Raw genomic sequence first — 27,930 nt, 5'->3', positions numbered from 1 at the left:
GAGAAGGTAACAGATTCCTGTGTTATATATATATATATATATATATATATATATATATATATATCATTTTATAAGTATCTGTTTATTTAGAATTGTGAACTGATGTGATAATGAAACCACAGAGTCAGCATGGAGGCAAAGGGGGTTCGTCAAGCATGAGTGGCTCAGGTACTAAAGGAAAACAAAGAGCCAAAGCATCTCTCTCACAATTGATTCCATGGCAATGCTTGAAAGCAGGAGAAGAAAATAGAAGAAATTGTGGATAGAAAACTGACAGAAACCCTCAAATTGTGGATAGAAAACTGACAGAAACCCTCGCAGAAAGAGATGAAAAAGAGAAGAGTAAAAACATTGATTGTCAGTCTGAAAGAAAATGACAAGGCAAATGCAGAAGAAAGGAAAGAAGATGACATGGATGAAATCATGAATATAATGGGAAAATGCCAAGTGGCAGTTGATAAAAGAGAACGACTGGCCGAAGGGGGAAAAGGGTTTAATTATCAGAAACGGCCAAATAGTCAAAAAAGACAAAAGTTGAGGACCAGACATTGTCGGACAAAGTGAAGGAAAAACAGACCAAGACAGATGAGGAGTGACTGCAACCTGACAATGTAAAACAGACTGTAAATAATTGTAAAGACTTTCAGTTTTCCTGTGATTGTGTTCTCTTATATTGTAATGTGGATAGCCTGTAAATGATTGTAAAGACTTTCAGTTTTCCTGTGATTGTGTTCTTTTATATTGTAATGTGGATAGCCTGTAAATGATTGTAAAGACTTTCAGTTTTCCTGTGATTGTGTTCTCTTATATTGTAATGCAGATAGCCTGTAAATGATTGTAAAGACTTTCAGTTTTCCTGTGATTGTGTTCTCTTATATTGTAATGTGGATAGCCTGTAAATGATTGTAAAGACTTTCAGTTTTCCTGTGATTGTGTTCTCTTATATTGTAATGTGGATAGCCTGTAAATGATTGTAAAGACTTTCAGTTTTCCTGTGATTGTGTTCTCTTATATTGTAATGTGGATAGCCTCTCCAGTAAGATGGAGGAACTCAAGATAAGAGTAGGTGAAATAAAACCGCATGTTATTGGACTCACAGAAACAGTTCCAAGAAACCAGAACAATAGATTCAATTTCAAATTGCACTGTAATATCCCAAATTATGATATATTTACTAATAACAGTGAAAAGAGAGGTGTGGCCCTGTATGTACACAAATCTTTAAAAGTGCAAGAATGTCCTACATTAACAAATTTTACTTTTGAAGAAAGTGTATGGTGCAAATTTGAAAGTGTGAATGATGAGAGAGTTTTATTTTTAATGGGGTGTATATACAGAAGTCCACATTCATCAGAACAAAACACAGAAAGATTATTTGAACTCTTAAAGTGAAAAGAAATAACAAAATTCAATAAAGTATGTATATGGGAGATTTTAATTATCCAGCTATACAGTGGGATGGTACTTGGACATGCCCTTCAGACAATAAATTAATTGAATCAGGGATCGCGTTAACGCATGTTTTTCGCGTATTTGACGCATTTTGATTTTCGCTGACGCATTTTCACAGCGCTCACACGTGACACTTACGCAAAACAACTTTTACTCCAAGCCGTATCAATGCAACTTTAGGACTGACTTGGCAGCTAGGTTTGCAATACTGAATGAAATGGTACAAGACAAAGTGTCTGTGCATGCGGAGCACTGCGAGATGCCTACGTGACTCTTAACAGCTACAGCCAATTAACAGAGTACGCGCAACTTGCAATGGAAGATCCGGCAGCATTGAGCCAGTGCAGCGAACTGATCGTCAGGGCTTGTGGTGAATTTCAGCGCCAACGTGAGCGGCGAAAATAGGTGAGTAAACCTTTGATTTAGTGTCATAGGTCTGACGCAATTCTGACTCTAACTTGCGCGTTTTTTTGCCGACTTTGCGTAAGCTGCACGCATTTTGAAAAAGTCTAGCGTGATCCCTGTTTAATGTTTACGTGATGCATTCCTGATACAAAAGGTGTCAAAACCAAAAAGAACTAAACCAGGTCAAAAACCCAGTATTGTGGAGCTGGTAATAGTAAATGAAAACAATTTAGAATCGGATAGCAACCACCTAGATCCCCTGGGAAACAGTGACCAGGATATGTTGGTTTTTCAATTCCACATTTCATTGGTGAAGGAAAAAGCAGAAAAAAGTATAAGTTTGACTTAAAAAATGGAAACTATAATGGAATGAGAGAGATTGTAAATAAAGTGGACTGTGCATCAATGGACTGGGATGGAAAAGATGTGGACCAGTGTGTTGGAATGACTCAAAGACTGTACTTCACAAAAATATGAAAATATATATGTACCAAAAGTGTCAAATAGACAGGAGAAAAAAATCACACCCTCATGGATGAACAATAAAATAATGAGAATCATCAGAAAGAAATATAAATTGTATAAATGTTTCTTAAGAACTAAGTCAGGTCACTCCTATCTATGCTGTATCAAAGAAAGGAACAAATGCTGCAAAATCATTAAAAAAAAAAAAAATTAAAAAAAAAAAAAGGTATAAAAAGATTGAAAGAAATTTAGCCAGAAAATGTAAGTAAATTCCTAAAATATTTTGGAAATATGTGCAAGAAAAAACAAAACTTAGTACAGGAATAGGGGGTACTGAAAAAAGAAGATGGAAGCTTAGCAGAAAACGGTCTAGAAAAAGCAGAAACACTTACTAAATTCTTTGCAAGTGTGTATACTAAAGAGACCTTGACAAATTTACCCGACCTTGGAGAAAGCTCCAGGTCGGGAAATGTTAATATTTGTGACTTAAGAGTCACTCCATTGGCAGTAGAAAAGAAGTTGCATGCCTTAGACCCCTACAAAGCACAAGGACCAGACAAAATACCCTCAAGAATATTAAAGGAATTGAGCAGAGAGTTAGCTCTTCCTTTGAGTATGATTTATGATAAATCACTTGAATCTGCTTGCCTACCGAAAGATTGGAAAATGGCTGAAGTAACAGTTATATATAAAAAAGGGTCAAAACATGAACCAGGAAACTACAGACCAGTGAGGTGGACTTGTATTGTGTGTATGATTTTGGAGTCCTTTAGCAGGGATGCAATAGTATCACACATGACAACAAACAATCTGTATGCAGACTGTCAACATGGTTTTAGACAGAGAAGATCATGTACAACACAACTCTTAGAAGTAATTGAAGATCTCACAAAAATGATAGATATGGGTAAACCTGTAGACATAATTTATTTAGACTTTAGAAAAGCATTTGACTCTGTACCACATCAAAGACTTTTATTAAAATTAGCTTCATATGGTATTACTGGAAGTATACTGAACTGGACAGAAAACTGAACTGGAGAAAAAATGTCAACAAATGAAAATGTTGTTAGTGATATACCACAAGTTAGCATACTTGGCCCAGTGCTTTTTTACAATATACATAAATGGCCTTCCTGAAAGTATAGAAAGCAAATGCAAAATATTTGCTGATGATACTACAAAAGGACTTATATAAGTTACAAGACTAGACCGATAGATGGAATCTATATTTTAACATATCAAGGTGTAAACTGTAAAGTAATGCACATGGGGACCCCCCCCCCCTCCCCGAAAACAAATACCACATGATAATAGAAGACACCACACAGGACATTGAAAAATGTCAAAGTGAGAAAGACCTTGGCATAATTTTTGATAATAAACTATCTTTTGACATACATATACAGAATATAATAAATAAAGCCAACCAGATGATAGGAATAATTAAGAGAACATTTACCTATTTAGATAAAGATATATTTCTTAAACTGTATAAAGCATTGGTTAGATCACAAGTGGTATATGGTAATATTGTGTGGCACCCATACCTCAAGAGACCATCTATAGCTATAGAAAGGGTACAAAGAAGAGCAACTAAAATATTAAAAGAATGCAGATCTATGAGCTATCAACAGAGACTTATATACTTAGATCTGCATTCATTAAGGGTAGAAGGCTAAGAGGGGATTTAATAGAAACATACAAAATGTTAAATTGCAATAATGAAGTCAATGTGAATAATGTTTTTTAGAATGTCAGATCATGAGAATACAAGAAATTCAGTGATGAAAATTTGTAAAGAGCACTGTAATACTAACCCAAGGAAAAATTCATTAGCTAATAGAATTGCACGGATATGGAATGCACTACGAATTGAAACTAAACTTGCACAAAATACTAATGTGTTCAAAAATCTCCTTGACATGAACATCAGTTTGAAAGAAAAATTTACTGACTTTGATGAGTGATTTACAGAACATGTAAAAGAAAACATATATGTATCCCACAAATAAAAGGAGACTGATATTGAAGGGGACATAAAAAAGGCTGTGAGGCTTTAGGTAGTCAAATACCAGTCCATATACTACTACTACTACTTCTACTACTACTACTACTACTACTACTACTACTACTACACACACACACACTTTATATATATATACATACACATACATACATATATATATACAAGGTGGCGCTTCGCGAGGGGGCGACACGCAGGTGTTTGTGCTCTGTGCTTCATCCTTGTTTTTGCTGTCCTGGCCCTGTCCTTGTGCTTTTATATTGTTTCAAAGTGGTGTGCAAGGTGTTAAAGATGAAGAGTGTGACAGTTGTGAGGCTGTTTGTGGTGGTGCTGGCTGTGTTCCGGGCGAGTGTTTGTGGTGTTTTTGTGTCACCGGGTGGTTTAAATGGTGGACAGCGAGGAGGTACAGGCGCCTTACATTACGACCGTGATTTTCTTCTCAGTTTACGGTAAGTGCGCGACCCATCCGCTTTTACTGAGCAACTTTTACCTCGTGATCTTATTTGTGATGATGAAGAGAATGAAAGAGAAGGTGAGAGAAAGAAAGCACGAAAGAGAGGAAAGAGAGGAGGCTTGAAGAGAAGACTGAGAAAAAATAAAACTAAGCCCCCACTGCCATCTATGATTTTATCCAATGTCAGATCTCTTAACCCAAACGGCAGAAACTGTAATTTAGATGAAGTACGAGCAAACTGTCGATTTTTAAATGATTTTAGGAACTCGTGTGTCCTTTGTTTTACCGAAACCTGGTTTAGTGAGAAAGTGTCGAATGAATGTGTTGCGATTGATGGTTTTAACACTCCGTACAGAATGGACAGAGACTGCAAGGAAGTGGGGAAGAAAATGGGTGGTGGCGTGTGCCTGTATGTCAACGAGAAGTGGTGTGACAGTGCGAATGTGTGTGTGAAGAAGCAACTGTGTACACAGGAACTTGAACTCATATCAGTGTCGCTGAGGCCTCAATACCTGCCACGTGAGTTCGGCCGTATTTTTCTGACTGTTGTGTACCCCCCAGTCTTTGACCAGGCATCTGCTGCACGTGCAGGAGACGATCGCAGGTGTTGTTCGCGACCTTCAACTCATCTCTGCCGACGCCCCGTGTTTTATTGTTGGAGATTTTAATCACTGCGATTTAAAGAAAGCCTTACCTTCTTTTAAACAATATGTTACCTGCCGGACCAGACGGGACAAAACAATTGATCTGTGTTATGGGAACATTCCTAATGCCTACAAATCTGTTCCCCTTGCACCAGTGGGTGTATCTGATCATGATGTTGTTCATTTAATCCCAGCCTACAGACCAAAGATACAGACAGAGCCGATTGTGAAAAAGAGTGTGAAAGTTTGGACGTCAGAGAGTGTGGATGAACTGAGAGGATGTTTTGATTGTACTGATTGGAGTTTCAGTTTCAGTTTCAGTAGCTCAAGGAGGCGTCACTGCGTTCGGACAAAACCATATACGCTACACCACATCTGCCAAGCAGATGCCTGACCAGCAGCGTAACCCAACGCGCTTAGTCAGGCCTTGGGAAAAAAAAAAAAAAAAAAAAAAACCCACACACAACCACACACACACACACACACACAAAAAAAAACAAAAACAAAAAAAAAAACAAAAAAAACAACAAAAAAAACGGGGGAATAAATAATAGATAAGCTTGCATAAATAAATAAATAAATAAATAATAATTATAATATAGAAAAAGGTAGTAGTAATAATATTAGTAATACTAATAAAATGATAATAATAAAACATAAATAAATAAATAAATAAGACAACAATGGTGATAAATAAGCAAATAAATGTAAAAAATGAAGACACACATTCACACATACACCCACACATGCACAACAGAAATGCACCAGACATGCAGTTTCACATATATGAAAGCACAGTCAAATACATATAAACGTACATGAGCTCCAACACACACACACACACACGCATTACCGTGCACCTCCTCTACCCCCCTCCTCCACACACTCATTTCTAGTCTAAGTATCGCAGCTTCCACGGCACACACACACACACAAACACAAACACACACTCACAGAGATGAACACTTACTTGTACAAGCACATATGAAAGCACAGTCAAATACATATAAACGTACATGAGCTCCAACACACACACACACACACACACATTACCTTGCACCTCCTCTACCCCCTCCTCCACACACTCATTTCTAGTCTACGTATCGCAGCTTCCACGGCACACACACACACACACAAACACACACTCACAGAGATGAACACTTACTTGTACAAGCACACACACATACGCCCATATCTCCCACCCCCAACTCCACACACGTACATACAAAGAATGATCTGGGAAGGGAACTGGATAGTGTTATCTCACAGTTGCAGGAAAAGATCAAAGCTAGGAACACAGGTGAAGACTTTGAGATCGATGCAAAAGTTGTTGAATCTTTATTTTTAAAACTGAATGTCACGAAAGCAATTGGCCCCAACAATATCTGCGGAAAATTACTGAAAACATGTGCTTCCCAGTTGTGTGACGTGTTCTGTAAAATTTTCAACTGGTCTCTGAAGGACTGCTCTGTCCCCAGCATCTGGAAAAAATCTACTATCTGTCCTATCCCCAAGAAAAAGAACCCAGCCGCACTAAATGATTACCGTCCTGTTGCCCTGACTTCAGTAGTGATGAAATGCTTTGAAAAAATTATTCACCGACATCTTCTTTCTTTCACTGAACAGCAGCTTGACTCTCTTCAGTTTGCTTATAAAGCACACAGAAGTACTGACGATGCTATCCTAACTCTCCTTCATAATGCTTTCCTTCATTTGAATAACACGGGATCTTTCGTTCGTATCCTTTTTGTTGACTTCTCTTCTGCTTTTAACACAATACAACCTCATCTCCTTGCCCTCAAACTGCTAGGCATGGATGTTGATCCGAAGCTTACTCTTTGGATAGTAAGTTTTCTTCTTAATAGAACTCAGTCCGTCCGCTTTCATTCTGCCCACTCTTCTCTAAAATCTACTTCTACTGGTGCACCCCAAGGTACAGTGCTGTCCCCTGTTCTTTTTACACTGTACACAAATGACTGCAGAGGCACGGAGGAAACTCCTGTCATAAAATATTCTGATGATTCAGCAATTGAAGATCTGTCCAACTCTGATGCTATTTATTTCAGTGAAATTAAAAAGTTATGTTCCTGGTGTGAGAGAAACTATCTGGATCTCAACGTATTGAAAACAAAAGAAATGTTAATAGATTTTCGGAAAGACCCCTTGCCTGTAGCTGACCTTGTTATTGGTGGTCAAACAGTGGAGAGGGTCAATGAATATAGATATTTAGGGACCATCTTAGACAATAAGCTGACTTTTGACAGAAATGTTGATTCCATTCATAAGAAATGTCAATCTAGAATTTTTTGTTTACAGAAGCTTAGAAATGTTGGTATAAACTTCAAATATTCTTCAAAGTTATTATCGATGTTGTATCGAGTCTGTGCTTACAGTTTCATTTATGTGCTGGTATGGAAGTTTGGGAGTGAGGAGTAAGCGTGTTTTGAACGATGTCATGAGTGTATGCAGTAAAATTGTGGGAGTGAAACAAGCTAGTATGCAAGAGCTGTATGAAAGTCGAGTGGTTAAAAAAAGCAGGCAGATAGCAACTGACGACACCCATATTTTAGCAAAGTATTATGAGCTGTTGCCATCAGGACGACGCTACAGAACTTTTAAGTTGAAATCCAGAGCTCTGAAGACTTTTATTCCACGTTCAATCCACCTTTTAAATTCTTGAGAACTGTGTGTGTGTGTGTGTGTGTGTGTGTGCGCGCGCGCGCGCACACTCTCATGTGAGACGTGTGAAAGTCCGTGCATGATAGGTTGTACCTTGTTCTAGTTGTGTGTGTGTGTGTGTGTGTGTGTGTGTGTGTGTGTGTGTGTGTTTACTGAGCTTAAAACGTGACAATTGGTTATAATGAATGTGCAATATGTAGGAAGAATAATGTGCAATATGCAGGATGAATGTACAATGATTGAATGAATATGTCTAATGCTAACGTCCATATTCTAAATAAATTTCTGTTTAATAATTACGATGTAATAATTAATTGCAATGTTTTTAAAAGCGAATATGTGAAATGCTTTTATTTCAGAACATATGTTTATTACTCTTGTTTAATCAAGTTATCCGCGTGTGTTGGGTGGGTGGGTGTGTGTGTGTGGGGGGGGTGCGGTGCGGGTGTGTGCTGATTATCTGGTTGTGGTTTTCCGCAGTTCATCTTTATTCTTATCTTATCTGTCTATTATAATCAATGTGCAGTATAGTAGGCTATGTTTATAATTATATTCAAATAATGTTTCTTAATTCTTTCTGTTTTTACATTAAGAATACTAGTTATTACCTGCAGTGTGTGGATGTATGTATGAAACGATGTATGTGATATGTTTTACATTTGTATCTTCGTAATATTTGTAGTGGCTGTTGTTGGCTTTTACAGTTATGGTCCCCATGTTGTTTACTTGTCTATGTTGTGATAATGCACCTGACCAAATTTCTCCAGTTGGAGATAATAAAGTTATTCTTATCTTATCTTATCTTATATCTCATATGTATATATGTGTGTGTGTGTGTGTGTGTGTTACTTTGTCTTCCTTACTGACCTGCTGTTCTCTATCACATGTTCCATGTTATATGAGGTTATCTGGTTGATAATGTTTTATTTTCCTCTCTCTTTCTCTGAGTCTCCCTCTCAGTCTGTCTGTCTCATTCCCCTGAACTAATTTAGATGTTGAATTATGCTTCCTTTGGCATTGAGCATTCCCCCCGCCACCCTCCCTGTTATTGCTGTGTGTATTTTTAATAGAATCACTGTTTTATATTCACATTTATTAGTATAGTATTTGTTAATATACACAATGTATGCTTATGTGTGTATAAGTGTGCATGAGAGAGAGAGAGAGAGAGAGTGTGTGTGTGTGTGTTTCATATGTCGTTTATTAATACCGTGCTTGTGCCTAAGTGTGTGTGTGTGTGTGTGTGTATGTGTGTGTGTGTGTTAGCTTGCTTTGTGTCCACATTGCCATGATCACCACGCACCTCATGATATTGTTGGTAATGTAATCATATTACATAGGTCATGACATTTTTTGGTATTGTAATCATATTGCACATCTCATGACACTGTTTATATTGTAATCTTACTACACACTTCATGACATTGTTGGTATTGTAATCATACTACACACTTTATGACACTGTTGGTATTGTAATCATACTACACACCTCATGTCACTGTTGGTATTGTAATCATACTACACACCTCATGACACAGATTGTATTGTAATCATACTACACACCTCATGACACAGATTGTATTGTAATCATACTACACACCTTATGACACTGTTGGTATTGTAATCATACTACACACCATATGTCACTGTATTGTAATCATACTACACACCTCATGACACTGTTGGTATTGTAATCATACTACACACCTCATAACACTGTTGGAATTGTAATCATACAACACACCTCATGACACAGGTGGTATTGTAATCATACTACACACCTCATGACACTGTTGGTATTGTAATCATACTACACACCTCATGACATTTTTTGGTATTGTAATCATATTACACATCTCATGACACTGTTTATATTGTAATCTTACTACACACTTCATGACATTGTTGGTATTGTAATCATATTACACATCGCATGACACTGTTGGTATTGTCATCATACTACACACTTTATGACACTGTCAGTATTGTAATCATACTACACATCTCATGACACTGTTGGTATTGTAATTATACTACACACCTCATGACAATGTTGGTATTGTAATCATACTACACACCTCATGACACTGTTGGCATTGTAACCAATACTCACCTTATGACCCTGTCAGTATTGTAATCATACTACACGTCTCATGACCCTGTCAGTATTGTAATCATACTACACACCTCATGACACTGTTGGTATTGTAATCATACTACACACTTTATGACACTGTTGGTATTGTAATCATACTACACACCTCATGACACTGTTGGTATTGTAATCATACTACACACCTCATGACACTGTTGGTATTGTAATCATACTACACACTTTATGACACTGTTGGTATTGTAATCATACTACACACCTCATGTCACTGTTGGTATTGTAATCATACTACACACCTCATGACACAGATTGTATTGTAATCATACTACACACCTTATGACACTGTTGGTATTGTAATCATACTACACACCTCATGACACTGTTGGTATTGTAATCATACTACACACTTTATGACACTGTCAGTATTGTAATCATATTACACATCGCATGACACTGTTGGTATTGTCATCATACTACACACCTCATGTCACTGTTGGTATTGTCATCATACTACACACTTTATGACACTGTCAGTATTGTAATCATACTACACATCTCATGACACGGATGGTATTGTAATCATACTACACACCTCATGACGCTGTTGGAATTGTAATCATACATCAGTGGAGTGATGGCCTAGAGGTAACACATCTTCCAAGGAAGCGAGAGATACTGACCGCACTGGTTCGAATCACGGCTCAGCTGCTGATATTTTCTCCCCCTCCACTAGACCATGAGTGGTTATCTGGATGCTAGTCATTCGGATGAGACAATAAACTGAGTCACGTGTACAGCATGCACTTAGCGCACATAAAAGAACCCACGGCAGCAAAAGTGTTGTTCCTGGCAAAACTGCACGCAGGAAGAAAAAAAAAATGGTGGCGCTGTAGTGTAGCGATGTACTCTCCCTGGAGAGAGCAGCCCCAATTTCACACAGAGAAATATGTTGTGGTAAAAAGAAATACAAAATACAAAAAATTCTACACACCTTATGACATTGTTGGTATTGTAATACTGCACACCTCATGGCATTGTTAGTATTGTAATCTGATTACTACTACACACCTGGAATAACTGATCTACCAACCTGGTGTCATTGTTCTTACCCAACTTGTGTCATTTTCATTACCCAACTTGAGTCATTGTCATTACCCAACTTGTGTCATTGTTCTTACCCAGCTTGTGTCATTGTCATTACCCAACTTGAGTCATTGTCATTACCCAACTTGTGTCATTGTTCTTACCCAGCTTGTGTCATTGTCATTACCCAACTTGAGTCATTGTCATTACCCAACTTGTGTCATTGTTCTTACCCAACTTGTGTCATTGTCATTACCCAACTTGAGTCATTGTTCTTACCCAACTTGTGTCATTGTTCTTACCCAGCTTGTGTCATTGTTCTTACCCAGCTTGTGTCATTGTCATTACCCAACTTGTGTCATTTTCATTACCCAACTTGAGTCATTGTTCTTACCCAACTTGTGTCATTGTTCTTACCCAGCTTGTGTCATTGTTCTTACCCAGCTTGTGTCATTGTCATTACCCAACTTGTGTCATTGTTCTTACCCAGCTTGTGTCATTGTTCTTACCCAGCTTGTGTCATTGTCATTACCCAACTTGTGTCATTGTTCTTACCCAACTTGAGTCATTGTTCTTACCCAGCTTGTGTCATTGTCATTACCCAACTTGTGTCATTGTCATTACCCAACTTGTGTCATTGTTCTTACCCAACTTGTGTCATTGTTCTTACCCAACTTGTGTCATTGTTCTTACCCAGCTTGTGTCATTGTCATTACCCAACTTGTGTCATTGTCATTACCCAACTTGAGTCATTGTTATTACCCAACTTGTGTCATTGTTCTTACCCAGCTTGTGTCATTGTTCTTACCCAACTTGTGTCATTGTTCTTACCCAGCTTGTGTCATTGTCATTACCCAGCTTGTGTCATTGTTCTTACCCAGTTGTGTCATTGTCATTACCCAACTTGTGTCATTGTCATTACCCAACTTGTGTCATTGTTCTTACCCAGCTTGTGTCATTGTCATTACCCAGCTTGTGTCATTGTTCTTACCCAGTTGTGTCATTGTCATTACCCAACTTGTGTCATTGTCATTACCCAACTTGCGTCATTGTCATTTACTCATTACCTAACTTGTGTCATTGTCATTACCCAACTTGAGTGTCATTGTCATTACCCAACTTGTGTCATTGTTCTTACCCAACTCGTGTCATTGTCATTACCCAACTTGTGTCATTGTCATTACCCAACTTGTGTCATTGTTCTTATCTAGCTTGTGTCATTGTCATTACCCAGCTTGTGTCATTTTCATTTCCGAACTTGTGTCATTGTTCTTACCCAGCTTGTGTCATTTTCATTACCCAGCTTGTGTCATTGTCATTACCTAACTTGTCATTGTTCTTATCTAGCTTGTGTCATTGTCATTACCCAGCTTGTGTCATTGTCATTACCCAACTTGTGTCATTGTTCTTACCTAACTTGTGCCATTGTCATTACCCAGCTTGTGTCATTGTCATTACCCAGCTTGTCTTACTTGGTGATGTGTGACGTCTGTGTGTTACAGTGTCGTTCGTTTCACTCCATGAACGTCACAGACATCTGTGCCTTTGTGAATGCCACAGACGACTGTCAGATTGACGAGGGATTCATCAACTATACCTTGTTTGTCTACTGTCACTTCATGCACCTGGTGCCTTTGGGGGTCTTCGTTTTGGTGAGTAGGATGTTCAACTGTTGCCTGTGGGTCTTCCTTTTGGTGAGTGGGATGTTCAGCTGTTGCCTTTGGGTCTTCCTTTTGGTGAGTAGGATGTTCAGCTGTTGCCTTTGGGGTACTTCATTTTGGGGAGTAGGATGTTCAGCTGTTGCCTGTGGGTCTTCCTTTTGGTGAGTAGGATGTTCAGCTGTTGCCTGGGGGTCTTCCTTTTGGTGAGTAGGATGTTCAGCTGTTGCCCGTGGGTCTTCCTTTTGGTGAGTAGGAAGTTCAGCTGTTGCCTGGGGGTCTTCATTTTGGTGAGTAGGAAGTTCAGCTGTTGCCTGTGGGTCTTCCTTTTGGTGAGTAGGAAGTTCAGCTGTTGCCTGTGGGTCTTCCTTTTGGTGAGTAGGATGTTCAGCTGTTGCCTGTGGGGGTCTTCCTTTTGGTGAGTGGGATGTTCAACTGTTGCCTGGGGGTCTTCCTTTTGGTGAGTAGGAAGTTCAGCTGTTGCCTTTGGGTCTTCCTTCGTGTGACACAATGTGTGTGTGATGTAATGTACATGATATATCACAATGTCAGTGTCAGGTACATGTGACACAATGTGTGTGTGATGTAATGTACATGATATATCACAATGTCAGTGTTCTGTATTGTCATGATGTGATGCTGTGTTGCAGTTCCTGTGGTGTAATGTACATGATATATCACAATGTCTGTGTTCTGTATTGCCATGATGTGATGCTGTGTTGCAGTTCCTGTGGTGTAATGTACATGATAAATCACAATGTCAGTGTACTGTATTGTCATGATGTGATGCTGTGTTGCAGTTCCTGTGGTGTAATGTACATGATATATCACAATGTCTGTGTTCTGTATTGCCATGATGTGATGCTGTGTTGCAGTTCCTGTGGTGTAATGTACATGATAAATCACAATGTCAGTGTACTGTATTGTCATGATGTGATGCTGTGTTGCAGTTCCTGTGGTGTAATGTACATGATATATCACAATGTCAGTGTACTGTATTGTCATGATGTGATGCTGTGTTGCAGTTCCTGTGGTGTAATGTACATGATAAATCACAATGTCAGTGTACTGTATTGTCATGATGTGATGCTGTGTTGCAGTTCCTGTGGTGTAATGTACATGATAAATCACAATGTCAGTGTTCTGTATTGCCATGATGTGATGCTGTGTTGCAGTTCCTGTGGTGTAATGTACATGATAAATCACAATGTCAGTGTACTGTATTGTCATGATGTGATGCTGTGTTGCAGTTCCTGTGGTGGTTTTTCCTCTTCTGTGGACTGGCAGTGACAGCTGATGACTTGTGAGTGGGTTACAGTCACTTGCATAGTTACAGCCATTTGGTTACAGTCACTTGCATAGTTACAGCCATTTGGTTACAGTCACTTGCATAGTTACAGCCATTTGGTTACAGTCACTTGCTTAGATACAGTCAGTTGGTTAGAGTCTGTTGATTACAGTCAGTTGCTTAGTACAGTCACATGGTTGCAGTCACTTAATTACAAACATTTGCTTGTTCAGTCATTTGCTTAGTTACAGACAGTTGATTACAGTTTGTCAGTTAGTCACTTGATTACAGTTTGTTAGTTACAGACACTTGGTTACAGTTGGTTAGTTGCAGTCACTTGATTACAGTTTGTTAGTTACAGACACTTGATTACAGTTTGTCAGTTAGTCACTTAATTACAATTTGTTAGTTACAGACACTTGGTTACAGTTAGTTAGTTACAGTCACTTGATTACAGTTTGTTAGTTACAGACACTTGATTACAGTTTGTCAGTTAGTCACTTAATTACAGTTTGTTAGTTACAGACACTTGGTTACAGTTAGTTACAGTCACTTGATTACAGTTTGTCAGTTAGTCACTTAATTACAATTTGTTAGTTACAGACACTTGGTTACAGTTAGTTAGTTACAGACACTTGGTTACAGTTTGTTAGTTACAGACACTTGATTACAGTTTGTCAGTTAGTCACTTAATTACAGTTTGTTAGTTACAGTCACTTGGTTACAGTTGGTTAGTTACAGTCACTTGATTACAGTTTGTTAGTTACAGACACTTGATTACAGTTTGTCAGTTAGTCACTTAATTACAGTTTGTTAGTTACAGTCACTTGGTTACAGTTGGTTAGTTGCAGTCACTTGATTACAGTTTGTTAGTTACAGACACTTGATTACAGTTTGTCAGTTAGTCACTTAGTTACAATTTGTTAGTTACAGACACTTGGTTACAGTTAGTTACAGTCACTTGATTACAGTTTGTCAGTTAGTCACTTAGTTACAATTTGTTAGTTACACTTACAGTCACTTGCTTCCAGTCTGTTGGTTACAGTTTGTTGGATACATTCAGCTGGTTACAGTCACTTGGTGATGGTCACTTGGTAACAGTCAGTTGCTTAGTCACTTGGTTACAGTCAGTTGGTGACAGTGAGTTGCTTAGTCACTTGGTTACAGTCAGTTGGTGACAGTCAGTTGCTTAGTCACTTGGTTACAGTCAGTTGGTTACAGTCAGTCACTTGGTTACAGTCACTTGGTTACAGTCACTTGGTTACAGTCACTTGGTTACAGTCGGTTGGTTACAGTTACTTGGTTCCAGTAACATGGTTACAGTCACTTGGTAACTGTCAGTTAATTAGTTATATTCACTTGGTTACAGTCAGTTGGTAACTGTCAGTTAATTAGTTACAGTCTGTTACTCTCAGTTAATTTGTAACAGTCACCTGGTTATAGTCGGTTGGTTACACTCAGTTGGTAGGTTACAGTCAATGTTGATGTACTTATGTCTGTGGTTATTATGTTTCCTAATTGTGTCATTATTGTCGTTTATCTTTGTTTTGATGTTCACACCATGTTTCATAATTGTGTGTTTATTGTTGTTTGTCTTTATTTCAACAGTTATGTTTCATAATTGTGTGTTTATTAATTGTGTGTTTATTGTTGTTTGTCTTTATTTCAACAGTTATGTTTCATAATTGTGTGTTTATTGTCGTTTGTCTTTATTTCAACAGTCATGTTTCATAATTGTGTGTTTATTGTCGTTTGTCTTTATTTCAACAGTTATGTCATGTTTCATAATTGTGTGTTTATTGTCGTTTGTCTTTATTTCAACAGTCATGTTTCATAATTGTGTGTTTATTGTCGTTTGTCTTTATTTCAACAGTTATGTTTCATAATTGTGTGTTTATTGTCGTTTGTCTTTATTTCAACTGTTTATTGTCGTTTGTCTTTATTTCAACTGTTTATTGTCGTTTGTCTTTATTTCAACAGTTATGTTTCATAATTGTGTGTTTATTGTCGTTTATCTTTGTTTTGATCAAATTGATGTTCACACCATGTTTCATAATTGTGTGTTTATTGTCGTTTGTCTTTATTTCAACTGTTTATTGTCGTTTGTCTTTATTTCAACTGTTTATTGTCGTTTGTCTTTATTTCAACAGTTATGTTTCATAATTGTGTGTTTATTGTCATTTGTCTTTATTTCAACAGTCATGTTTCATAATTGTGTGTTTATTGTCGTTTGTCTTTATTTCAACAGTTATGTCATGTTTCATAATTGTGTGTTTATTGTCGTTTGTCTTTATTGCAACAGTTATGTCATGTTTCATAATTGTGTGTTTATTGTCGTTTGTCTTTATTGCAACAGTTTTCTTTCATAATTCTGTGTTTATTGTCGTTTGTCTTTATTTCAACAGTCATGTTTCATAATTCTGTGTTTATTGTCGTTTGTCTTTATTTCAACTGTTTATTGTCGTTTGTCTTTATTTCAACAGTTATGTTTCATAATTGTGTGTTTATTGTCGTTTGTCTTTATTTCAACAGTCATGTTTCATAATTGTGTGTTTATTGTCGTTTGTCTTTATTTCAACAGTTATGTCATGTTTCATAATTGTGTGTTTATTGTCGTTTGTCTTTATTGCAACAGTTTTCTTTCATAATTCTGTGTTTATTGTCGTTTGTCTTTATTTCAACAGTCATGTTTCATAATTGTGTGTTTATTGTCGTTTGTCTTTATTTCAACAGTCATGTTTCATAATTGTGTGTTTATTGTTGTTTGTCTTTATTGCAACAGTTTTCTTTCATAATTCTGTGTTTATTGTCGTTTGTCTTTATTTCAACAGTCATGTTTCATAATTGTGTGTTTATTGTCGTTTGTCTTTATTTCAACAGTTTATCTTCATTTCAACATTTATGTCATGTTTCATGATTGTGTGGTTATTGTCATTGATCTCCATTTCAACATTTATGTCATATTTCATGGTTGTGTGGTTATTGTCATTGATCTCCATTTCAACATTTACATTGTGTTTCATGATTGTGTGGTTATTGTCATTGATCTCCATTTCAACATTTACATTGTGTTTCATGATTGTGTGGTTATTGTCGTTTATCTTTGTTTTGATGTTCACACCATGTTTCGTAATTGTGTGTTTATTGTCGTTTGCCTTTATTTCAACAGTTTATCTTCATTTCAACATTTATGTCATGTTTCATGATTGTGTGGTTATTGTCATTGATCTCCATTTCAACATTTACATTGTGTTTCATGATTGTGTGGTTATTGGCGTTTATCTTTATTTTAATGATAGTCCTTTTCTGTTTTTTCTGTGTGTGTGTGTTCCTTTTCTCACTCTGCTAATCTCTGTAAGCATTAGAAACCAACATTCTGTCACTGAGTCACTCATTCATTCTCTTTTTCTCTGCTAACTCTGTTATGTTCAGAAAACACCATTCATTCGTTCACTCTTTCATTCTCTCTTCATCTGCTAACTCTGCTTGCCTTAGAAAACAACATTCATTCATTATTATTATTATTATTATTATTATTATTATGAGCATCTACACCTAATCTTGAAATAAGCCCTAGGCATTTACAAATAGAACACACGTGTAAACATCAAAAAGGAAAAATTAAACACAAGATACCAAACATTCTTACAAATTATTCATCCCCCCCACCCCACACACACACCCAAACACACACAAAACACAGACCAGCACAAGTGCACACACACAAGTCATAGCACACAATCATAACTAGTACTCAAATAAAAAAAAAAATTCATTCTTTCTCTTTCTCTGCTAACTCTGTTAGCCTTTGAAAAAACAGGCATTTATTCACTCACTTGCACACACTCTCTGCTAACTCTGTTACCATCTGAAAACATTAATTCATTCAGGTATTCATTATCCTTCTTTCTTTCCTGACTCTGTAGACCTCAGAAAACCCCTGTGTTTGATGCCCCATCATCTGCACTGGTTTAGTGGCATTACTCCCACACTGCTCATTCCAAGTACCCCCATACACAGCCACACCCCTCATTCCAAGTACCCCCATACACAGCCACACCCCTCATTCCAAGTACCCACCCCCCATACACAGCCACACCCCTCATTCCAAGTACCCCCCCCCCCCCATACACAGCCACACCCATCATTCCAAGTACCCCCATACACAGCCACACCCCTCATTCCAAGTACCGCCCCCCCCCATACACAGCGACACCCCTCATTCCAAGTACCCCCCATACACAGCCACACCCCTCATTCCAAGTACCCCCATACACAGCCACACCCCTCATTCCAAGTACCCCCATACACAGCCACACCCCTCATTCCAAGTACCCCCATACACAGCCACACCCCTCATTCCAAGTACCCCCATACACAGCCACACCCCTCATTCCAAGTACCCCCCCCCCCCCCATACACAGCCACACTGCTCATTCCAAGTACCCCCATACACAGCCACAACCCTCATTCCAAGTACCCCCCATACACAGCCACAACCCTCATTCCAAGTACCCCCATACACAGCCACACCCCTCATTCCAAGTACCCCCATACACAGCCACACTGCTCATTCCAAGTACCCCCATACACAGCCACACCCCTCATTCCAAGTACCCCCCCCCCATACACAGCCACACTGCTCATTCCAAGTACCCCCCATACACAGCCACAACCCTCATTCCAAGTACCCCCATACACAGCCACACCCCTCATTCCAAGTACCCCCCATACACAGCCACAACCCTCATTCCAAGTACCCCCCCCCCCCATACACAGCCACACCCCTCATTCCAAGTACCCCCATACACAGCCACACCCCTCATTCCAAGTACCCCCATACACAGCCACACTGCTCATTCCAAGTACCCCCATACACAGCCACAACCCTCATTCCAAGTACCCCCCATACACAGCCACACCCCTCATTCCAAGTACCTCCCATACACAGCCACACTGCTCATTCCAAGTACCCCCATACACAGCCACACCCCTCATTCCAAGTACCCCCATACACAGCCACACCCCTCATTCCAAGTACCCCCCCCCCCATACACAGCCACACTGCTCATTCCAAGTACCCCCCATACACAGCCACACCCCTCATTCCAAGTACCCCCCCCCATACACAGCCACACCCCTCATTCCAAGTACCCCCATACACAGCCACACCCCTCATTCCAAGTACCCCATACACAGCCACACCCCTCATTCCAAGTACCCCCATACACAGCCACACCCCTCATTCCAAGTACCCCCATACACAGCCACAACCCTCATTCCAAGTACCCCCATACACAGCCACAACCCTCATTCCAAGTACCCCCCATACACAGCCACACTGCTCATTCCAAGTACCCCCATACACAGCCACACCCCTCATTCCAAGTACCCCCATACACAGCCACAACCCTCATTCCAAGTACCCCCCATACACAGCCACACCCCTCATTCCAAGTACCCCCCATACACAGCCACACCCCTCATTCCAAGTACCCCCATACACAGCCACACCCCTCATTCCAAGTACCCCCCCCCATACACAGCCACACTGCTCATTCCAAGTACCCCCATACACAGCCACACCCCTCATTCCAAGTACCCCCCCCCCCATACACAGCCACACTGCTCATTCCAAGTACCCCCATACACAGCCACACCCCTCATTCCAAGTACCCCCATACACAGCCACACCCCTCATTCCAAGTACCCCCATACACAGCCACACCCCTCATTCCAAGTACCCCCATACACAGCCACACCCCTCATTCCAAGTACCCTCCATACACAGCCACACTGCTCATTCCAAGTACCCCCCATACACAGCCACACCCCTCATTCCAAGTACCCCCCATACACAGCCACACCCCTCATTCCAAGTACCCCCATACACAGCCACACCCCTCATTCCAAGTACCCCCCATACACAGCCACACTGCTCATTCCAAGTACCCCCCATACACAGCCACACCCCTCATTCCAAGTACCTCCCATACACAGCCACACCCCTCGTTCCAAGTACCCCCCCCCCCCCCCCCGCCCCCCATACACAGCCACACCCCTCATTCCAAGTACCCCCCATACACAGCCAACCCGGAGTTCATCTGTCACAGTCCCAGTGTCAGCAGTCCACAGAGAACCATCAATGTCAGGTTGCCAGAAGGACACACACCAGAGGAGACTGCACTGCTGCTGAGTCACTTCAGTGGTGTTCTGTAGTGCCTGTTCTGATTTAATGTACTTAAGAAATCACCTGCTAAGACCCCTACTGATAATGGCTCACCCCAAGTGTGGAAGTGGAAGGTGGAGACTCACCCCAAGTGTGGAAGTTGAGACTCACCCCAAGCGTGGAAATGGAGGGTGGAGACTCACCCCAAGTGTGGAAGTGGAGGGTGGAGACTCACCCCAAGCATGGAAGTGGAGGGTGGAGACTCACCCCAAGTGTGGAAGTGGAGACTCACCCCAAGTGTGGAGGTGGAGACTCACCCCAAGTGTGGAGGTGGAGACTCACCCCAAGTGTGGAGGTGGAGACTCACCCCAAGTGTGGAAGTGGAGACACCCCAAGTGTGAAAGTTGAGGGTAGAGACTCGCCCCAAGTGTGGAAGTGGAGACTCACCCCAAGTGTGGAAGTGGAGACTCACCCCAAGTGTGGAAGTGTAGGGTGGAGACTCACCCCAAGTGTGGAAGTGGAGACTCACCCCAAGTGTGGAAGTGGAGACTCACCCCAAGTGTGGAAGTGTAGGGTGGGGACTCACCCCAAGTGTGGAAGTGGAGACTCACCCCAAGTGTGGAAGTGGAGACTCACCCCAAGTGTGGAAGTGTAGGGTGGGGACTCACCCCAAGTGTGGAAGTGGAGACTCACCCCAAGTGTGGAAGTGGAGACTCACCCCAAGTGTGGAAGTGGAGGGGTATTGAAACTGAGGTCAACATGAGACCAGGCATGACAGGCCACATAATTAGGGACTTTTTATGTTGATGATAAAGAAAGGGGAGGGTGATGATGATAATGACGATGCTGCTGTGGAGGTCCATTTAGGTTGGGGACTACGTGACAAGGTTGTACTCTACACTTCCTGTCAAAATATCCTGGCATCAACCAGGCCTGAGAGATACAGACACTACAGTATTGGTCAGGAAATAGAGCAAAACACACAAAGACGCACCCTTGAAGTGGAATTCGGTCATTTATTCTTTCTCTTTCTTGCTCTTCCTGCTTGTTTCTGTTTCCCACACCACAGATAAGCCTGCCTGCCTACTCCTCCATCGGTCCAGCGGGAGACTCCATCATCATACATATATGTCACATTACGTGTATGTGTGTGTGTGTGTGTTAGACACTGATGTTGACAGCCATTTTGTGTGTTGCAGCTTCTGTCCTTCCCTGGCAGTGATATCCAGAACACTGCGCCTCAGTCACAACATTGCTGTATCCTTGATTCACACTGTACATCATCCTGTATATCACACTGTACATCATCCTGTACATCCTGTATATCACACTGTACATCACACTGTTCATCACACTGTACATCATCCTGTACATCATCCTATATATCACACTGTTCATCACACTGTACATCACATTGTTCATCACAGTGATATCCAGAACACTGCGCCTCAGTCACAACATTGCTGTATCCTTGATTCACACTGCTCACACTGCACATCATCCTGTACATCATCCTGTATATCACTGTACATCACATTGTTCATCACACTGTTCATCACAGTGATATCCAGAACACTGTGCCTCAGTCACAACATTGCTGTATCCTTGATTCACGCTGTTCACACTGTACATCATCCTGTACATCACATTGTTCATCACACTGTTCATCACAGTGATATCCAGAACACTGCACCTCAGTCACAACATTGCTGTATCCTTGATTCACGCTGTTCACACTGTACATCATCTTGTACATCACACTGTTCATCACACTGTACATCACATTGTTCATCACACTGTACATACTGTACATCACATTGTTCATCACACTGTACATCACACTGTGCATCACACTGTACATCACATTGTTCATCACACTGTACATGACACTGTACATCACATTGTTCATCACACTGTACATCACACTGTACATCACATTGTTCATCACACTGTACATCACATTGTTCATCACACTGTACATCACACTGTACATCACATTGTTCGTCACACTGTACATCACACAGTTCATCACACTGTACATGACACTGTACATCATCCTGTACATGACACTGTACATGACACTGTGCATCACACTGTTCATCACACTGTGCATCACACTGTGCATCACACTGTGCATCACACTGTACATCACAATTCATCACACTATTCATGACACTGTGCATCACACTGTACATCACAGTTCATCACACTGTTCATCACACTGTGCATCACATTGTGCATCACACTGTACATCACACTGTTCATCACACTGTGCATCACACTGTACATCACACTGTACATGACACTGTTCATCACACTGTGCATTACAGTGTGCATCACACTGTACATGACACTGTTCATCACACTGTGCATCACACTTCATCACACCACACTGTTCATCACACTGTTCACCACACCACACTGTTCATCACACTGTTCACTGTTCATCACACCACACTGTTCATCACACTGTTCACCACACCACACTGTTCATCACACTGTTCACCACACCACACTGTTCATCACACTGTTCACTGTTCACCACACCACACTGTTCATCACACTGTTCACCACACCACACTCTTCATCACACTGTTCATCACACTGTACATCACACTGTACATCACTGTTCATCACACTGTGGTGTGTGTTCATCGAGATCAATGATGACCATTGTTGGCATCCAGCTGGGGGAGAGGGGTGGGGGGGGGATGCTCATGAGACTATTTGTGAATGTGCAGATGGCTGAATAGTCCAATCTGCGCACACAATGAGACACGCATATCATTGTCAGGGAGCTTGTTTGCCCGTGACTTTCTGGCCTGCCTCTTCTGAACAATTGCAGCAGTCCTGTTGGCCTCACACAACTTGGCGCCTTTGTGCACAGCAGCGCGCCATTTGTCACGGTCCACTGCAGATTCCTCCCAGGAGTCAGGGTTAATATCAAACACTTTCAGAGAGACTTTCAGAGTATCTCTAAAGCGCTTCTTCTGGCCTCCGTGTGATTTCTTCCCTTGTTGCAGCTCGCCATAGAAGAGCCTTTTGGGCAGCCGATGGTCTGGCATGCGCGCCACGTGTCCAGCCCAGCAAAGCTGGGACTGCATCAGGATGGCGAAGATGCTGGGAAGGGTGGCTTTTGCAAGCACCTCTGTGTCTGGGGTCTTGTCTTGCCACTTGATGTTCAGTAGCTTCCTGAGGCATGTTGTGTGGAAGTGGTTCAGTTTCTTGGTGTGTCGTTGGTAGACTGTCCAAGTTTCCCAGGCATACAGTAGTGTTGGGAGAACTACTGCTCTGTAGACCTTTAGCTTGGTCTCGAGACCAATGCCTCTTCTGTTCCAGACATTTGCATAGAGTCTGCCAAAGGTTGCGCTTGCTCTTGCAATCATGACGTTCACTTCATTGTCGATGGTCGCATTTCGTGACAGTGTGCTGCCAAGATATGTGAACTGCTTCACCGCACTGAGTCTCTGACCGTTGACTGTGATGTTGGGCTCAACTTGGGGTTTCCCTGGGGCTGGCTGATAGAGAACTTCAGTTTTCTTCATGCTGATGGTAAGGCTGAAGTTCCTGCTGGCAGTGGCAAACTTGTCGACGCTGAGTTGCATGTCAGCTTCAGATCCAGCGTTGAGGGCACAATCATCAGCAAACGAAAAGTCTCTGATGATGTCTGTCATGACCTCGGTTTTTGCTTGAAGACCTCTGAGGTTAAACAGCTTGCCATCTGTTTGGTACTTTAGGCTGATTCCAACATCGCCATCTCTGAAGGCATCAGTAAGCATTGCAGAGAACATGAGACTGAACAGTGTTGGAGACAGGACGCAGCCTTGCTTGACACTATTTGTGACTGGAAAAGGAGCAGATGTTTTGCCATTGTCCTGGACTCGAGCCTTCATGCCTTCATGGTACTGGCTGACCAAGGAAATAAATTTCCGAGGGCATCCATACTTGGCCATGATCTTCCACAGACCCTCTCTACTCATGGTGTTGAAGGCCTTGGTGAGGTCGACATAGGTGGAGAACAGATCAGCATTTTGATCCTGACATTTCTCTTGCAGCTGCCTTGCAGCAAACATCATGTCGATGGTTCTTTCCGGAATCCACACTGGTTCTCAGGCAAATGACCTTGGTCAAGGTGCGCTGTGAGGGGGTTTAGTAGGATCCTGGCAAGAATCTTGCCTGCAATGGAGAGCAAGGAAATGCCCCGATGGTTATCACAGGCTTGCCGGTTCCCCTTAGCTTGTACAAGTGAATGATAGATGCATCTTTGAAATCCTGGGGGAGCGTCTCTTCTTTCCACATGAATGAGTACACTTGATGGAGCTTCCCAGTCAGCACAGTGCCTCACACTGTACATCATACTGTTCATCACACTGTTCATCACACTGTTCGCACTATTCATCACATTGTACATCACACTGTACATCGCACTGTTCATCACATTGTTCATCATCATGTACATCACTTTGTACATCACACTGTTCATCACATTGTACATCACACTGTACATCACTGTTCATCACAGTGTTTGTGATCCTGTACATCACACTGTTCATCACACTGTAATCACACTGTTCATCACATTGTTCACACTTCATCGCACTGTACATCACACTGTTCATATTGTACATTAAACTGTACATCACACTGTTCACACTTCATCGCACTGTTCATCACACTGTTCATATTGTACATTAAACTGTACATCACACTGTTCACACTTCATCACACTGTTCATCACACTGTTCATATTGTACATTAAACTGTATGTCACACTGTCACACTGTTCATCACACTGTTCATATTGTACATTAAACTGTACATCACACTGTTCACACTTCATCACACTGTACATCACACTGTTCATATTGTACATTAAACTGTACATCACACTGTTCACACTTCATCGCACTGTACATCACACTGTTCACACTGTACACCACACTATATCACACTGTTCATTCACACTGTTCACATTGTACATAGCACTGTTCATCACACTGTTCACATTGTACATAACACTGTTCATCACACTGTTCACACTGTACACCACACTATATCACACTGTTCATTCACACTGTTTACATTGTACATAGCACTGTTCATCACACTGTTCACACTTAACATCGCACTGTTCATCACACTGTACATCACACTCTTCACATTGTACATTAAATTGCACATCACATTGTTCATCACACTGTTCACACTGTACATCACACTATATTACACTATTTAATCACACTGTTCACATTGTTCATCACACTGTGCATGACACTGTTCACACTTAACATACTGTTCATCAAGCTGTACATCACACTGTTCACATTATACGTCACACTGTGCATCACACTGTTCACATTGTACATCACACTGTGCATGACACTGTTCACACTTAACATACTGTTCATCAAACTGTACATCACACTGTTCACATTATACGTCACACTGTGCATCACACTGTTCACATTATACGTCACACTGTACATCACACTGTTCACATTGTACGTCACACTGTTCACACTGTACATTACACTGTTCGTCACATTGTTCACACTGTACATCACTCTATACATTACACTGTATATCACACTGTACATCACACTGTTCACACTGTACATCACACTGTACACCACACTTTTCACACTGTACATCACACTGTTCACACTACATCACACTGTTCACACTGTACATCACACTGTTCACACTACATCACACTGTATATCACTGTTAACACTGTACACCACACTACATTACACTATTCATTCACATTGTACATCACACTTTACATCACACCATCCACACAATCACACCAAAACCACACCATCCACACTGTTTATCACACCAAAACCACACCATCCACACTATTCATCACACCAAAACCACACCATCCATACTATTCATCATACCAAAACCACACCACCCACACAATCACACCAAAACCACACCACCCACACTATTTATCACACCAAAACCACACCATCCACACTATATATCACACCAAAACCACACCACCCACACTTTTTATCATACCAAAACCACACCATCCACACTATTTATCTCACCAAAACCACACCACCCACACTTTTTATCATACCAAAACCACACCATCCACACTGTTTAGCACACCAAAGCCACACCATTCACACTATTTATCACATCAAAACCACACCATCCACACTATTCATCATACCTAAACCACACCATTCACTTTATTTATCACATCAGAACCACACCATCCACACTATTTACCAAACCAGAACCACACCACCCACACAAACACCAAAACCACACCACCCACATTATTTATTACACCAAAACCGTATCATCCGCACTATTTTTCACAGGAAAACCACACCATCCACACTATTTATCACACCAAATCCACATCATTCACACTATTTATCACACCAAAACCACACCACGCACACTATTTATCACACGAAAGCCACACCCCACTATTTATGACACCAAAACCACATCATCCACATTATCACACCAAAACCACACCACACTATTCATCACGCCAAAACCACACCACACTATTTATCACACCAAAACCACACCACACTATCACATCAAAACAACACCACACTATTTATCACACCAAAACCACACCACACTGTTTATCACACCAAAACAACACCATTCATAATATTCATCATGCCAGTGAGTCAGCTAAAAATGTGGATAGTGTGTTGTCCTAGTGTATCAAGAAATGTGACGTTGTCTTTAACCAGAGTCCAGGGTGTAACATTTCTGGCCTTTGGCAATGGAGCACCGGACATTTTTTCTGCTATTGCTGCCATTGGCAGTGCCAAGGCTGGTGATGCTGGCCTAGCCATCGGTGCTCTGTTTGGTAAACTGATGTTTTTCTTTGGACATAGACCTGTGTTTGGTAAACTGATGTTTTTCTATGGTCATAGACCTGTGGTAAACTGATGTTTTTCTTTGGTCATAGATCTGTGTTTGGTAAACTGGCGTTTTTCTTTGGACATAGACCTGTGTTTGGTAAACTGATGTTTTTCTTTGGACATAGACCTGTGTTTGGTAAACTGATGTTTTTCTTTGGACATAGACCTGTGTTTGGTAAACTGATGTTTTCCTTTGGACATAGACCTGTGTTTGGTAAACTGATGGTTTTCTTTGGACATAGACCTGTGTTTGGTAAACTGATGTTTTCTTTGGACATAGACCTGTGTTTGGTAAACTGATGTTTTTCTTTAGACATAGACCTGTGTTTGGTAAACTGATGTTTTTCTTTGGACATAGACCTGTGGTAAACTGATGGTTTTCTTTGGACATAGACCTGTGGTAAACTGATGTTTTTCTTTGGACATAGACCTGTGGTAAACTGATGTTTTTCTTTGGACATAGACCTGTGTTTGGTAAACTGATGTTTTTCTTTGGACATAGACCTGTGTTTGGTAAACTGATGTTTTTCTTTGGACATAGACCTGTGGTAAACTGATGGTTTTCTTTAGACATAGACCTGTG

At 40.7% G+C, this 27,930-nt stretch overlaps 1 protein-coding gene across 1 annotated transcript in view; it reads left to right on the top strand.

The window, feature by feature from the left end:
* Positions 1 to 27,930, top strand: part of LOC143287944 (mitochondrial sodium/calcium exchanger protein-like) — a 105,155-nt gene that overhangs the window by 6,539 nt on the left and 70,686 nt on the right. The window contains exons 3-6 of the mRNA XM_076596185.1: positions 12,824 to 12,973; positions 14,230 to 14,282; positions 21,636 to 21,693; positions 27,181 to 27,292. Of these exons, the coding sequence (XP_076452300.1) occupies positions 12,824 to 12,973; positions 14,230 to 14,282; positions 21,636 to 21,693; positions 27,181 to 27,292 (373 nt within the window). The remainder of the gene's footprint in view (positions 1 to 12,823; positions 12,974 to 14,229; positions 14,283 to 21,635; positions 21,694 to 27,180; positions 27,293 to 27,930) is intronic.

This window comes from Babylonia areolata, chromosome 12 (genome assembly GCF_041734735.1).
Source record: "Babylonia areolata isolate BAREFJ2019XMU chromosome 12, ASM4173473v1, whole genome shotgun sequence".
In the NCBI taxonomy this organism is placed as follows: domain Eukaryota; kingdom Metazoa; phylum Mollusca; class Gastropoda; order Neogastropoda; family Buccinidae; genus Babylonia; species Babylonia areolata.
This window is presented reverse-complemented; position numbering and strand designations above follow the sequence as displayed.